Genomic DNA, 16,400 nt, shown 5'->3' with positions numbered 1-16,400 from the left:
ACACATAACATATTCGATTCAATTTACAGACGAAAAGATGTTGGGCGACAAATACGATGCATCCAAACTCTACGAGGAACTATAATCTAATATCTCAAAGGTTCATACCGGTTATTCAATGTGTAATGACCTGACAAGTTTGCACAACATTATATCTTTTTACATTACAGCTGTCCTGCTGATAGTTATACAACGGTGACACGCAACCACAACTCTAGTTACACAACTTTCGAATTCAAATCGTTCATATGGACCAACGTCACACTCTCGTCTCAACAAATATACGTCCACTGTGAAGTGACAATATGTGATCAAAACTTGAACGCAACCTGCAATACCCTTGTAAATACAAAGCAATAATATCACTGATATATGATAAATCCTTTATTCTTGTTCTAGAACTGTGCACCCAGTCGTCGACGTCGCGATGCTTCTACGAATTCGTACAAGGTCATTTCTGCTGGTCCCGTCCTAATTGCTACAAGTATAGATGATGATACGAGACCATGTGAACAGGTGGGTTGCTCATGCTATATTTTGACAGTGAGCATAATGGTGTAAGTATACACCACAAGTGTCTGATGTATAAGAACACACCCATGTTATAACTTTACAGCGAGCATGAGGTGTATGAACACACCATGTGTGTCTGGTGTATAGAAAGACACCCATGTTATATCTTGACAGTGAGCATAAGGTTAAAGTAGAAAGTTAAACAATATGAACTCTTGCATTCCAGAATGATTATTGTTCCGATGTATGTACGATGATGGGTGGTAAGCCCGTATGCTCGTGTGGTGAAGGGTTGAAACTTGGAGAGGATATGAGAACATGTGTTGGTAAGCATAGGACAAGCTTGGTGCTTATTGTGTGTTGTGGTTCAACTAAACGAACTGTCTTTGTAGAATTGTCGAACGAGGATTCGAACACGCTGGTCTACCTAATGGGGATTTCCCTGGTACTTTTACTTGGAATAATAGCAATGAAGAAATTCAACGCATAGTGAATGCACTGTGTTGTATATATGCCTAATATAACAACGGATGAAACTAGAAAGATCTATAAGCGGAATAAATCATATTATATTTAAATGTATGTGTGTTTTTAAGTCATACTTAGAAATACATTCACGTGCGGTAAAACTCTGAGAGCTAAAGCACAACACAATTTGATTTTTTTGGAAGAAAATGATTTAAAGGTACCGGCATGTCTTTTACTTGCAATTGTTTTGCATTGAGCGCATTTAAATGAAGAATTAATCTGTGACAATGTTCATTAAACTAGAAAGTTTTAATAACGTCGTACAAGTTCCAAAGGTGGCTGTACACAGTATCCGGCGTGCTAATTCGCTTGCAAAGTCGTATGCAAACCCGTGTCCAATTCCGCATGCGGCAGGGAAATCCGGAAAAAAACAGACAAAACGGACGAATTCCGGATACTGTGTACAGCCTCCTTTAACCGAATATTTTACAACTTTCTTAACAGTACACCAGTCTCAGGTCGGATCTAACCCAACTCTTATACGTTAGGTTGCGGATAAGTAGTTTGTTTAAATGAATAGACGCATCCCACACAATAAGCAAATTACTTCCAGGAAGTAAATGAAATATGACTCTCCGCCATTCCCTTGCTTTGAGCACGATACTGCTTACTACATCCAGAATCAAAGGATGGAAAGGCACTTACAAAGCAAACGTTTTCTATTCTATATGAGTGAGTTCCTACAGCAAGGTATGGGAGGATAAGCGGAATTTGGTCCAATCTACCAAGAGTTCATGAGACATCTAGTAGGGTGGCTACGAGACAAACTATTTGGCCCGAAAGTTTGTTACGCAATTTTATATGAGCGGGGTATTTGAGGGAAGCACAAAAGCGGTATCGTAGATTTAGCCTAGAGTTGGTCCATTACCCTAAGACAAAGTACAGCTACTGTACGAACAAGTGGCTGTTGTTAGTAATCACTTATAGTAACAGCGCTTAGCATTACACTGGTCTACTACTAAAACTCTAACACAGCATGTCTCACGTAACATCACGAACCTATCAGTTAATAAATATATTTCATTGAAACCTTCCATAAATTACGTAACTTCCCTTTGGTTTTCAAAGACTACGATAACATACACCCGTGTGCTGTACTATACATGCCACGACGTCATTTCCTGTATTTGCTAACGAGCTGCACAAAGATAACGACGGGTTGTTTAGCTTACAGCTATGCTGTAAGGTTGGAGTAAACAGTTGCTACAATGGTTGTAATATTACAGCCGTTGAGTTATGTGGTAAAACCTTTGTGGTGTAAGTTGTTAGCATGAATTGTGGAATGTGTTTATAATTAGATGGGTATATATTGTCATGTTAGGATGACACTGCTTTTCATTGATAGGTGGTGGCTGCGGTATACGGTTGATAGTGAAAGGCAATATAAGCAAAGCGGTACAGTACCTTTTTATTTGTTTGAAGAAGTTTACAATATATAGTAGGTTGGGGAAAACGGGACACATTTAGCACATAATATCCAAATATTCGGATCATGTTTCAAACAATTATCAACGGTCTGTGAGAGTCGCGAGGGTACGATTTTATAACTCTTTAAATGTTCTTTGTTTACTACCAAGTTGGACGCGAAAATAGAATGACAAGGTGTCCCATCTCCCCCCACCCTACCACAACTTAATGGGACTATAAAACAACCTATATATAAGTGTTAATATGTTTAAATTTTACCATTCGCATGCACTTGCTTAAGGAAGAGGTATCACACAAAATAAGTTTACCTTACAAACCTAAATTTGCAACGCCTTTAAACACATATGTTTGGTTTAGATTAATTCTGTTAAAACCAAAGCATTACCGGGTTAGTTAATGGGGCGTGTTATTTACAAGCGTGTTAATCACAAGCAAGCATGCAGCACATAATAATCTTGATTAGAAACTTGTATTCGGTCGGTAAGGTCGGTACCTACTTGATTGGTATCGATTTTATAAAGCTGGCTGCTTTTGGGAGCATTTCGATTTCCAGTCCATTGAAATTAGTGTTGAAACAACAGCTTTGGTTGCGGTAGAAGTGCAGTTAGTACTTTATTAAGCCAACGTATAAAGCGGACTTGAGTTAGAACAGATTTTTTAGGGCAGTCGCCAACAAACGTATTATAACAGTTGTCGTTTATGCTGTAAATGTGTATTTGTTTATAAATTTAACTTAAAGACAGAATAACGAAAATTAAATTATTTAAAACTAAGAAAAAATGAAAATAAAAAATGCGCAAAACATTGTCAACGTTTTTTTATTTATTACCAATATAATATTAATAGTTTTAGGACGGCCGTTGTTACCTTAACGTTATGGGTATGCGATACTATATCAAAATCATTAATCGTTTTGTTTTATAGGCGGTAGCAATTCATATTATAGAAATACAATGGAGAAAATGCTTATGGTTTTTGCCTTGTTTTCTGCAATTATTAATTTAGGTAAGTGGCTTTTATTGATTGCTTTTTAATTTTAACGATGAAGTCGTTTTTTTTTTGTATTGGCAAAGTCCTACACGACGACGGCTTACGTGGCCAATTAATTCCAACCAAAAGTAAACTGTATGATTTGTTATTCCAGACTTCCCTATCATTTCAAAACAAAACTAATTGTTTCATAACAAAGAAACCCGCATGGTTAGCGAACATACTTTCTATGACGTCACAACGCGCACATGTTCGCCTGGTTTTCGTACTTAGCGGCATTTTTAATACACAATACACAATAACCTATAAAGTTGCAAATTCAGATGACGATCAATATTTTACTTTATAGAACAAAATATATAAGAGCTACATAATCAAAATCGTCGATGGATTGTTATTTTATAAATTCAATTGCAATTCCTTAAACGTACACATTCCAACTAAAAGTTTTTGCATTACTGATTATATTCTTATCTAACCCAGGTAATTGCGCGAATTTTACTGACTTAGCAACTCAGACAAAGGTGCTTGGCTCCCCAGTTCAATATCAGGTAATTTAACATTTCTATTGTTACTTAAACCATTAAATATGGCGGGAAATCAATATTTGAATAAATCGGTTTAATTAAATTACGGTTTGTCAGAGAAAAATATTTTTCACTGTCTATTATTTTAAAGATGATTGACACCGATCGATATTTGAAATTTGGCGCGATAATTAGTTTAACCAATCAGATTTCTCTATTTAATTTCAAACCTTTTTTAGACAACGGCGATCGGATTTTCAAGCAACACTACTTTTTACTGGTCGCTAGATGGTAGTAGAGTGCTCAACGTGAGTTCAAATGGAAGCGTTTCGTCTTCATCTCCTAATTATGGTGAGAAATAAAATAAACAAAACCATTTAATTACTGTTACAGTAACTCGACAGCGAGCATGAAGTGTATGAATACACCATATGTGTTTGGTGAACAATACGAGATTTTGAAACCTATTTCAACCCATTTTCATTCTACAAGCTACATCATTGATTTACAAACCATTCCTTTATTTCAGCCGCAACGGCAAACATCTCTGGCACCAACGTCACAACGGTATCTATGACGTTTATAATTCTAAACGTGACGTCAGCGATGAACTACGTCATTCAGGTGGAGGGTGATGGGATTGCCACCAACGCTACTCTCACTGTGCTTGGTATGTATATGTTTAAATTATCAGATTCTCTAACCTACAGGTCAGCGGTTCGATGCTCGTGGCTACAACATTATAGGCGTGTGTGTTCTTGGGCATAACGCTTAACAACAATTGCTCCAACCCAGTAATCACTAATGGATTGTTCAAGCTATCAGCCACATAAAAAAACAATCACCCACAAAGTCGTGAGCGGACATGAGGTGTATGGAACGGAACACTCATGCTATAACGACTGTCGCTTCCTACCGCGCGAGCGTAAAAAAGTTACATTTATTCATCCAAAGTTACATACGTGGTGGTGGGCACAAGGTGTAGGAAACAAAATAACGATTGTCGTTGCCCCGCTATGTGAAATAAGATTTATTTACTTATAACGTCACAGGCGCATGTGTTGGCTTGCCGAGTGATCTTACGCCATCGTGTTCGATATACAACTGCTCGGCAGTGGGCGCGAGCAAACCAGATGTGGACACGATGAACACGCCGACGTTTTTGTATTCCTGCCAGAACTCGTCTACATGTGGCGCTAATGGGCAGTGGGGAGCCGTAGTAAAGACATGCGGAAGCGTCAAGGTATTTAACAAAAAGGTTTCTCTGAAATACGGTGTGTGGTACTTCAAGTCACATATGAGCGTGGGGGAAGATGGGACACTCTTTCATTATTTCCTCGTCGAATTTGGTAGTAAACAAAGAACATTCAAAGAATCATAAAACCGTATCCTCACGACAACCGTTCATGGTAAATCGTAAGTGTAAGCTGGCACGAGGTGACTGAAATAGAACACCCGTGTTATAACGACTGTCATTTCCCGCCATGAAAGGATAAATATGTTACATCTCAATCGTATGGTAAATAATAATACTAAGAGGTTGGTTGTCGACAATCTGGAATGTGGGGAACAATGTGTTCTATGACGTGTGGGTTGGGTTGCCCAGTTGTTGGGAAATGCGATTTTACTTCTGGAAGTTGTTTACTCAACAATGGCAGTGTTACCACTCAATGTATGGCGGGTTACCAAGAGATAAATTGCGACCAAATGACACCAAGGCCACAGGTGAGGGTTTGTGTATTAAATTATGTTTGTTTATTTAGCTTCACAAGCACCACAGCGAAAATCAAATTAGTTAACCACGAAGAAGGGGGTTAGCAGTAAAACGACAGTCGTTATATTTTCGTCATGGGGTTGTTAATTCTTAAAAAAAACGTTATTATATGTTAATAATACCCCATCCCCCATGTAGTATTATGTGTTTGTTTATCTGCTCGATTACAATAACAACGGTCGTCATTAGTTGACATAGCGAAAAGGTGAGGATTAACAGCAAAACATTCGTTGTATAACGCGCGAACAAAGCACACCTATATTGCGCGTTTATACCATTAAACCCAATACCACGTTCGAATCGCTAAATACGTTCGGTGCGTGGACGTAATATTAAACGAGTATTTGCAGTGGGACAAATGCCCGCTGTGGCCGATTGCGCCAGTTCTGTGTAACGCTCTACTGCCAATATGTAAATTTGGACCCGGGTTTAATGGCATAGTCAAGCGTCTCGTGGTTACGCCTTGGTTTCCTATTTAGAAGCCTCATGTACTGATATAGTTGCCTGTACTTGACAATATGGCTAATAAAAATCATTCTGTAAAATCACACTGAGATAGTTTTCTCAATTTAAAGTTATTGTTTTGTTGACACTACTTGTCAAAAAAAAGTGTCAGCCAAATACAACTTAACTTATAACTAATGTCAAACCCAGTGGTCACTAATGGGTGTCATGGGCCAACTGTGGCTTAAATCTCAGGTCCCATGGCATGCCTTGCTGTGGGGCCATTCCATATTAAAGATTTCAATGCAAATTTTTTTATCAAGTTCATTGTTATACACAGATGTCATGTAGTGCTGGAACATGGGGTTCTGGTTGCAACCAAAACTGCAGCGCTGGATGTGTGGTTCCTAATAAATGTAATGGAACAACTGGCCGATGCTTGACAGCGGATGGGAGGGAAACTATGGGTTGCCTCAATGGATATTACGGGGTTAATTGTGAAAATGTAAGAAATTTTGAATGAATGAATGAAAGCTATTTTTTTCTACATTTCAAGGGAACAACATAACTTTATAAAAACAACTTATTATATAACAAATGACATCCCCCCATTTTTTACACCTTGATCCAAAGACTCAAGTATAAGAAGAAATAACTATACTCTTTTAAATGTTTTAAAGTTTTAAATATGTTTTACGAAAAGGATGAATTTAAAAACAGGCTGGCTGGGCCTATGATCCTGAGGAAAACAAGCTGAACATGTGCTTCAACTACAGCACTGGCCATGTTAACTAGAGTATTAATATGGTTTGCATTAACAGAAAGGTTGCGACCCACAGTTGGGAACTTGGGGCATAAACTGCACAATGGCTTGTGGTAGAGGGTGCCCAGTACAAGGTGTATGCAACCAAACTAATGGTATTTGTTCAAGTGAAGCGAACCCGTGTTTGAAGGGATACAGTGGACCTACATGCGCCACACGTGAGTTTATGCTTGTTCTTATTGCTAACACTGATTGAATGATGGATTTTTGTGATGAAAAATATGTTGGATTTTCATTATTTTAATACTTTAATGGAAATATCAATGATCCTATCGAGTTATCTTAGTATTAACTGCACGAATATGGTCTACTATAAGTTCGTGTAAGAAAGGTAAAAAACACGACGCACGCATTAGAATTTCAGGGCCTGCGGGAGTACCCTGGTATTTGTGAGGGCCTGCGTGCAGGCCTTGCAGGCCCGCATTCAGCGCCAATGGTAGTAGCACTAAGTGTTTTGTTACACTTGACTTCCTATGTAAGTGTGAACGAATAGTGAAACTAATCAACCGTTTCTTCTGCATTGTGTACAAGTTTCACCTACACATCTAATTTTAACTGGGTTGTACGTAATAGCTTCTGGGTTAAAAAGCTTGTGTACAAATAGAAATACACTGTAAACAGTAATATTGCACTAGCCCCCAAAATACTGTGATTGTTATATAAACTAAACATGTGAATTAGCTTCTTATATAATATTAAAGTTACTTCCACTTACATTTTCACTTTATTATTCCCAGCTAAATGTGGAGACTGCAATGGTGGTGTATGTGTTGCTCCCAATCTATGTCAGCTCTGCCCTGCACATTTTGCATCAGGAACCTCATGCAGAAGTAAGTGTCGTATCTGTGTAAATATTATATATGAGGATAAGCATGTGTAACATTTACAACTATTTTAAAAGAAACGCAATTATTTAAATTATAAATACTTCAACATTCACACAATATTCTTTTGCATTTTATGAATGAAACTATATTCTTGTGTGGGTCAATTATAGGCTCTAAACAGATTTGATATTTTATATGTGTGTTTGTTTCATACACCTTCTGCCGCTTACAAGTTACCATGTAGGTAACTTATTTCTGGGTGATTGTTTTTCTGTATGGCCGACAATTTGGAAAACCGATTAGTGACCACTGGGTTTGATTTTAATATTGTGCCTAAAATTTACATTTGAAACATTTCACCAGCAATATCATAGCCATCATCCCAGTTTATGACTAATATTAACACCATTGTTACATCATAGATATTCGTTTGGATGGATTTGTTAAAGGAGCAATCCCAACTTTTGTTATTCTCGCTTTCATTGTTATCTTGCTCTCTGTCTCCTCCAAGTGGTACATCAGACGAAAACTCAAAATTAACTGAACTTCAAATGGACAAATATAGACAGCTGATGACAGGCATATAATATTTGTTTAGTAAAACAACTTTTCTTGCGTTTGTTTGCGCACCGATGTTTTAACGTTCTATACATGTCGTTTTATTGAGATGAATGACTTTCAATTTCACATGAACATCTTATAAAACTTTTAATTGTAGGCGATGTGCGGCTTTTTGAATGTTCTGTGTTATATAATATTTTAATCACTGTACAAATTTCATCATTTGTTATGAATAAAATTAATTCATGAACTCAAGTGCTTATTTCAAACAAAACAGTATTTTGTATCATGTATCATGAGTATTTTGTATCATGAGTATTTTGTATCATGAGTATTTTATATCATGTATCATGTATATATAAAAATTAAGATAATTCATAAACATCTGTTAAAAAATTATGAAAATAAAATAAATGCAATTAAATAATGGTGACACAAGCTTTAATACATGTGAGGTTGGGATTTTCAATATTCAGGGCTGTTCTATTAAAAGACAGTAAAAAAACATGGTTGCTGACAGTGTATAGTATATAGTTAGTCTGGTAGTTCAACTCTAAGGTAAGCTTGCAAATATAAGCTTCATTCATTTACATTCAAGTCTGGACACGTCTAGCTGCTGTTTCATACACCTCGTGCCAGCTTACGAGTTACCACGTATGTAACTTTGTTGGTAAGTGTTTTTCTATATGGCTGACAATTTAGACAACCCGCAATGGAACTCCGTAACCTTTGTGCTAGAGCCAGACTTGCCAACTCTTGACTTGCTACTCCGAATTCATTAATGATCAATCAGGTATTTCCATGTAATGAATGTTACTGTATGCAGTTAAAGGTCAACATATTGCACAAGAAAAACAAATGTTTGTAATGCAATTTAAATAAGGTAACTTAGGTTCATACATCGTCATTTTGAAAAAAGCAAATGTTCAACTGAGTTTGATTGAGAACATAGGAATAAAAAATTATTTTATATTATCACCACTAATTAAAAACATTAGCTAGATTGACCACCTCTTTTTATTTACTTAAAATCTGCTTTCACAAAATAAAAATATTGAGAGTTATAATAATTAAATGTTAAAACAGTGATTAGTGTACAATGGAAACAGTGGCAAAGATTCCTCAGAGTGGTCTGTACAACTCATCTGATAGCTCAGGTGGCTCTTCTGATGAGGCAGAGGTGAGCTTTACATTTAGGTAATGTTTAAACCAAGTTATTTCCTAGCAAATGTTTAATAGCTATAATATAAATGACGAAACCAACCAAAAGTCATGTCCACTTATCCACACACTGTTATAGCTTCAGCCACTCGACTGTTGGCATGGGAGTGGCAACCATGGATAAGTCACTTAAGTTCCCACCCACAAAGATATAAATGACCAAACCAACCAAAATTCATGTCTATTTATCCACACACTGTTATAGCTTCAGCCACTCGACTGTGGGCATGGGAGTGGCAACCATGGATAAGACACTCGAGTTCCCACCCACGAAGATATAAATGACCAAACCAACCAAAAGTCATGTCCACTTATCCACACACTGTTATAGCTTCAGCCACTCGACTGTTGGCATGGGAGTGGCAACCATGGATAAGTCACTTAAGTTCCCACCCACAAAGATATAAATGACCAAACCAACCAAAATTCATGTCTATTTATCCACACACTGTTATAGCTTCAGCCACTCGACTGTGGGCATGGGAGTGGCAACCATGGATAAGACACTCGAGTTCCCACCCACGAAGATATAAATGACCAAACCAACCAAAAGTCATGTCCCTTATCCACACACTGCAATAGCTTCAGCAACTCGACTGTGGGCATGGGAGTGGCAACCATGGATAAGTCACTCAAGTTCCCACCAACGAGGATATAAATGACCAAACCAACCAAAAGTCATGTCTGCTTATCCACACACTGCAATAGCTTCAGCAACTCGACTGTGAGCATGGGAGTGGCAACCATGGAAGAGTCACTCCAGTTCCCACCCACATAAAGCAACATTTTAAAAATCTGAATTGTTTATTTCATATAAATTACAACTGTGTCACTTTACAGGCAAAGCCTCTGACTAATGAACAAAGGTTTCAATCATTGGAAAAAAAGATAGAAAAGCTGGAAAATATAGTCCAAACTCTGTTACTGTCAAATGAACAGGTCAAGTTTAAACAATTTGTAAAAAAATCGTTAAAATCAGTAATTTGTCCTAATTTTATGTTTAGAAAGATAAAGTAACTGCAAGAAAAGATCTTAAGATTGCTGTCTTGCAAAGTGAAAATGAAGAACTTCAGGTTTCAATTATTTTAATTTTCTATTTTTAATGAATAATGAAAACCAACAATTATTTGTTTTTAGGCTAAATTGCAGGGATTGCAGGGAAACTGCTCAATGTAAGATTTATATATTGTATATTAATACTTTGTTTTAAATGTTTACTTGTTATACCTTTATTTAGGAATAGAAAACTCTGTTCGTTTTTATATTTCTTTTTGTTTTCTGTGTTTTGGATAACCTACTCCAGTTTATATAACCTATTAGTTACAAATTAGTTTGAGCAATTGCGTTTTAAACATAAAGAATTTTAAGGCTCTAATTAACTTTTTCTGTTAAACTTTACAGAAATGAGCCACCAGATGTGCTGGAATGTAGAAATCCTAAGCGAGACAAAGCAAAACACATTGGCCGCAGCTTTCTGAATTTGCTTTGCTGCTGCTGGTCAAAGCAGACGCAAAGCACAATGTGATATAGCAAAATTCTTAAACAGATTTATTTTAAAAATAAAACTTTAAATTATTTTGGTTAATTTAGAACATATATTAAGTAATTTTGCTAAAATACAGGTTGTACTTATAACCGCATGAGTACACTCTTTCGTTTATTTTATCTTTAAGCGAAAAAAATGAGAGCGTGTTATAACAATTGTAGTTTTGCCTTCAAGTTTTCTTTGCTTAGTGTGTGCAGAAAAAATGCGATAACAGTATAAATCAAGCATATATATCACAGCAAATTAAATAAATGCAATTAAATAATGGTGACACAATCTCTAATACATGTAAGGTTGGGATTTTCAATATTCAGGGCTGTTTTATTAAAAGATAGTAAAAAACATGGATGCTGACAGTGTATAGTCTATACAAGTTAATACAACTACCCAGTTTCAAGAATAAGAGTCCAATGAATTCCAGGAACACAACAAAGCAGTCATAAGGTAGTCAAATAAAGCTCAATGCTGCCATCTTGGGACTAAACTTATTGGTTCTTGTTTCCAGACAAGAAATATTTCAAGGTCAATCAACTAGAAAGAGAACTAAGGCTAGAAGTAATGCTTGGCTTTATCTATGAGGAAGTTAGTCTGGCTCCTCTGTTTCGATATTTGCAAGAAGAATTTATAATAATATCTTCAAGTATGATATTTTGTTATGCAGCCCCTAACTAAATATTACATTTGACCTAGAGTTGTTGCGCCCACTTTTCAAGTCGAGGTCACAGTAGTTGATTATAATCAAAGATAATGAATAAGATTGATTATCCCAACATAATGTTTTGTATATATAATGTTAATTTGAAAAGATTTCAAATATTTTATTTTACAAACAAAATATAGCAATCATTTCAATAAAACAATAGAAAAATGGCAGCATATACAAGTAGTGAAAGAGAAAAGATGAAAAGAGAGATTGATGCATTGCGTAAAAAGGACCAAGAGAATCGTAAAAAGATAAAAGAACTGGAAGATGAAAATCAGAAGGTAAAGTTTTTTATTGATATTTTATTTCCAAAAAAAACTTTGCAATTTCTTAAGTGTGGGAGATTTTACTTAATTATTAATTATTAGCGCTGTGGCAAAGTGGTTAGCGCCTGCCTCTAACCCAGAAGGTTACAGGGTTCAAGGCCCATCACTGCTACTATTGTAGGGTCCATGTATGCATCCTTGGGCAAGACACTTAACTGCAATTGCTCCAACCCAATGGTCATTAATGGGTTGTCCAAATTATAAGCCATACATCAAAAAATAAAAAAAAAATAAAAATCCTCCAAAAAATAATTACCTACACAGTAACATACATGGTAACTCGTAAGCTGGCACGAGGTGTATGAACACCCGTGTTATAACCGGTGTTGTTTTTGGACAACGTAAGAATAGAGCAAGTTACATTCATTCAAAACGAAATATACTATTTTTAGAACAATGCAAACCTACGGAGAACAATTCTACAGATTCTTCAGAAGGCAGGAGACAAGATTGCGTAAGATAATTTAAATGTATTTAAAGTAATTAGATTTTACGTCTAGTGATCATTTAACTTTATATGCAATTAGGCATGGCCATTATAAATTGTGCATAAAGATACTAAAGTTGGAATTTTGTTTAAGTATGTTATTTTTATCTTATATTTTCAGCCACCCAGTGCTTACAATCATGGCTGCATCTGAAGGATTTAGCTTGAATTTGGAAAACCACGGCAAAATATTTGTCCGTGGTGTAATTCCAGAACCTTACCAGGAAGTCGCTCTAACATTAGTGAATGGTGTTGTAACTATTATAAAAGGAGCTATTAATTGCATTAAAAGCTTTTTTCAGTATTTAGTGGAATGGGTTCAAGGAAAACTAGCCATTAAGAATGAGTAATTCATAAAAAATTATTAAGTGGAGTAATTTAATTCCTCTCGTGTATTAGTTTAAACTTTTAGTAGAAACTGATTACATAGTAATGTTTAAAATTTTCTAATTTAATTTAAAAAAAAAAATGATATAAAAAATGTGTACATATTGTAATGATATTCTTTGACTTTAGAGGAACCCCATATATAAAGACTAATGGCCTGGCTTTAATAGTGTATATAATAATATTGTGTGTTTTGATTTAATCGTAGTAATTAACAATAAAATTGCTCATTATTTGAACAACTTGTGATTTTTCAGCTCATTTGAATATTAGTTTACATACAGGTGGTTATTGATTAAAATTAATTATCACAAGATTATACTTTGTTGCAATCATGTAAAAACTGACTTTTTTACCCAGTGATTAGTGATGGGTGTAAATTGTCAGCCATACATTACAAAAAAAATCACAAAAAATGAATTACCCACAAAGACATTTTTGAGTTTATCATTCAAGCTTGTAAAAAGTGTTTCATTATCATTTGTTATGAATAAAATTAATTAAATTAAACTCAAGTCTTCATTTCAAACAAAACAACACAATATTATGTAATGGTGTTCAGTTTGTGTTTGTGCGTAAAGCCAATGAAAAGGCCAGAAAACAATCAAAGTTAATGGGAAGTTGGATTACTATATTCATGACCAGGTCTGGTTCCGCATTATACAAAGAAAATAAAACTCTAGACAGCGGTGTTGGAAGTGTTGCTAAACTTTAGTTCCTCATTTTTAAAGTTCCTCAATTGTAAAACGAGGATCCAGCCAACCGTTTTGTCTGCTTCATGGCTGAAAATTTAAGGTTCACCGCCACGTCAAGTTTTAACTGGGTTGTATGTAGGAGCTTTTGGGGTAGTCAGAAGGTAGTCAAATAATGCTCAATGCTGCCATCTTGGGACTAAACTTATTGGTTCTTGTTTCCAGACAAGAAATAATTCAAGGTCAATCAACTAGAAAGAGAACTAAAGGTAAAAGTAATGCTTGGCTTTACTTATGGTGAATTCAGTCTGGTTGTTCAACTCTAAGGTAAGCTTGCAAACATAAGCTATTTTGTGGCCTCTTTAAAAATGGCAACTGAAGACCACAACTTTCTTGATTTTGTTTTAAAAGCTGGGGGCTTTTCTGTCAATATTACAGGGACATCATTGCCCATTCTTTCTTTTGCTGTTGGTATGGGATTTATCATTGCTGTAATGGGGTGGCTCTGTATCAAAGGTGGTTGGGTGGCAGGGCAGCAGGAACTAGAAAAAATGAAGCTTGAACAAAAAATAATAAAGGAGGAACGAAAAGGAATGATTCAATACAGAAAAAGGCTTGAATTAGAAGGAATACGATAGTTCGTGAAAGAGATGAATGTGGTGTGTGCTAAAAACTGCTTCTGGATTTTCAACGATAAAAACTAGAGCATGTGCTTAATAGCGCGTGGAAATATTTTTGTTTAGCTTGTAATGTCAAATAGTTTTGTATACATTGTTAAAATGTAGAGTTAAAACAACACCATTTGTGTGATTGTTATATACAAGGATAGGCAACTAAGCCGTGTGTATATTTTATAAGATGTTTTGAAAGGTTTGCTATGAAATAAGAACTCTAATGTTCTTGTGTAATGATGAATAAATTAATAAATGTATTTACCCTCGCATGGTTGGAAAACGACAGTTGTTATAACACGGGTGTTCTGTTTCATACACTTCGTGACGGCTAACAGGTTACCACGTATAACTTTGTGGGCGAATATATATTTTTTTTTTGAATGGTAAAATTTAGACAACCCAGCAGCACAAGCATCACAGAAAAATGTCTATCACTATATAAAAATTCCATGATTATATAAAACTTCGTAAATAATTTTATAAAGGTATACAATCCATACACAGCTGTCGAAAATTTACCATATTTGAATAAATGAGAATAAAAACTAATAATGGTGAAACAAGCTCTAATACGTATGAGCTATGATTTTCAATATCCATGGCTGTAATATTTAATGACAGTGTAATGTATATACAACTACCAACAGAATAAAGCAGTCAAATAAAGTTAACTTCACAAAGTTTAAGTCGAATACAACAAGTCCAATACAGCTCAATGCTGCCATCTTGGGACTAAACCTATTGGTTTTTGTTTCAAGATAAGATATTTAAGTCAGAGTTAAAGATTAACTTTTGCTTCATATAAAGCTGACTACTGTCGTGTATGGGCTTTTTAGTTCCTTTTATAGCTAAGAAAAGAAATGGCTTGTAATTCAAGACCAATCAACCAGAAAGAGGAACTAGAGGCAAAAGAGGAACTTGACTGAAGAGAAATTCAGTCTGACTGTTCAACTTTAAGGTAAGCTTGCAAATATAAGTTGTTGTTATAAATGTATAATGTTTATTTAAATTTACATTGCAGCTAATTTATTCTTCGTGGTATCTTTGAAAATGTCCGCTCTGGAAGTTATATTGAAAGCTACCACTGCTGTTGTGGCAGTGGGGTCAGTATCCTTCACTTTTACAGGGATAGCAGCAATAATTGTTGGTGTTGCTGCTGCTGCAGGGTTGCTCTACATCTTAGTGAAGTATCTGCCAAAGTGGATTCAGCAGTTGATTGACTGGACGACTAGGGTTCGAGTTGTCAACAAACAAGCATAAAACCTCCAGTAATTGTTGGTCACAAATGGACATGGATACTTGTATATAAATAACAATTATGTAGATCTCCTTTCATGTTAATGCTTTCTAATACAAAAGCTGATTATGAATTTAAATCAATGTATTTCATGCAATCTTTCCTATGTGAGGCCATTATAGGCATATTATAACTAATGCAATAAATACAATGTGATTAGTTATATATGTGGCTGCTGTATGCAACAGAGAGACAACTTATGATGAAACGAACATATATGTGATACATTCCACTGATAAAGTAAGAAGCAGTCATGACAAAGAACAAATACAAAGAGTTTATAATGAATTTACCATTTTGCGTGGTTGGGTAACTTCGGTTGTAACACGGGTGTTCTGTTATATCAGGCCCACTTACAATTAATTCACCGAGGAGACCACTGGGTTGAAGCAATTATTGTTAAGTATATTGTCTAAGAAAATTAAGAAGCGAATAATTCTCTGAGAATTTTGCCACGGCCGCGTTTAAACCATGGCATTTGGTTTTGAACAAAAGGTAGGGTTTCTTAAAATGCCCGTAATATGTGATGGAACTTTACTGTGAAATGAGAACTCAGTTGCTTCTGCATGTAATGATATTCACAGTTGTGTCATAAATATGCAAGTGACGGTGGAAGACTATCCTCGTATAATACTACATACTACAGTTGTGC

General features: G+C 35.6%; 2 protein-coding genes and 1 long non-coding RNA gene across 3 annotated transcripts; all 3 read left to right on the top strand.

Moving 5' to 3' along the window:
• The first annotated feature begins 6 nt into the window (after positions 1-6).
• Positions 7-1,091, top strand: LOC100176664 (alpha-tectorin-like). Its single transcript, XM_002129925.5, has 5 exons — positions 7-100; positions 171-342; positions 400-516; positions 740-839; positions 906-1,091. Exons 1-5 carry the CDS (start codon positions 57-59, stop codon positions 1,001-1,003), a joined length of 531 nt encoding a protein of 176 aa, XP_002129961.1. The 5' UTR covers positions 7-56; the 3' UTR covers positions 1,004-1,091.
• A 2,240-nt stretch (positions 1,092-3,331) lies between these two features.
• LOC100175155 (platelet endothelial aggregation receptor 1-like) lies at positions 3,332-8,665 on the top strand. The gene is made up of 10 exons (XM_026838885.1): positions 3,332-3,474; positions 3,943-4,010; positions 4,226-4,337; positions 4,516-4,656; positions 5,039-5,229; positions 5,526-5,711; positions 6,545-6,709; positions 7,026-7,185; positions 7,765-7,857; positions 8,277-8,665. Exons 1-10 carry the CDS (start codon positions 3,423-3,425, stop codon positions 8,396-8,398), a joined length of 1,290 nt encoding a protein of 429 aa, XP_026694686.1. The 5' UTR covers positions 3,332-3,422; the 3' UTR covers positions 8,399-8,665.
• A 928-nt stretch (positions 8,666-9,593) lies between these two features.
• LOC100178984 lies at positions 9,594-15,911 on the top strand. The gene is made up of 8 exons (XR_003396896.1): positions 9,594-9,612; positions 10,477-10,575; positions 10,641-10,709; positions 10,774-10,808; positions 11,038-12,166; positions 12,604-12,665; positions 12,820-15,409; positions 15,473-15,911. It is a non-coding gene; the product is annotated as an uncharacterized LOC100178984 (long non-coding RNA).
• The last annotated feature ends 489 nt before the right edge of the window (positions 15,912-16,400 follow it).

Source organism: Ciona intestinalis, unplaced genomic scaffold (assembly GCF_000224145.3).
Source record: "Ciona intestinalis unplaced genomic scaffold, KH HT000124.2, whole genome shotgun sequence".
In the NCBI taxonomy this organism is placed as follows: domain Eukaryota; kingdom Metazoa; phylum Chordata; class Ascidiacea; order Phlebobranchia; family Cionidae; genus Ciona; species Ciona intestinalis.
The sequence above is the reverse complement of the archived record's forward strand: the minus strand, read 5'-3'. Positions and strand labels throughout refer to the sequence as shown.

Excerpts from the sequence above, each read along its gene's own strand:
- LOC100175155 (XM_026838885.1), top strand. The coding sequence starts at position 3,423 with ATGGAGAAAATGCTTATGGTTTTTGCCTTGTTTTCTGCAATTATTAAT. Across the intron at positions 5,230-5,525 it reads AGACATGCGGAAGCGTCAAG|GTTGGTTGTCGACAATCTGG; the intron begins GTATTTAACAAA and ends TAATACTAAGAG. Across the intron at positions 6,710-7,025 it reads ACGGGGTTAATTGTGAAAAT|AAAGGTTGCGACCCACAGTT; the intron begins GTAAGAAATTTT and ends TTGCATTAACAG.
- LOC100176664 (XM_002129925.5), top strand. The coding sequence starts at position 57 with ATGCATCCAAACTCTACGAGGAACTATAATCTAATATCTCAAAG. Across the intron at positions 517-739 it reads ATACGAGACCATGTGAACAG|AATGATTATTGTTCCGATGT; the intron begins GTGGGTTGCTCA and ends CTTGCATTCCAG. Across the intron at positions 840-905 it reads GGATATGAGAACATGTGTTG|AATTGTCGAACGAGGATTCG; the intron begins GTAAGCATAGGA and ends CTGTCTTTGTAG.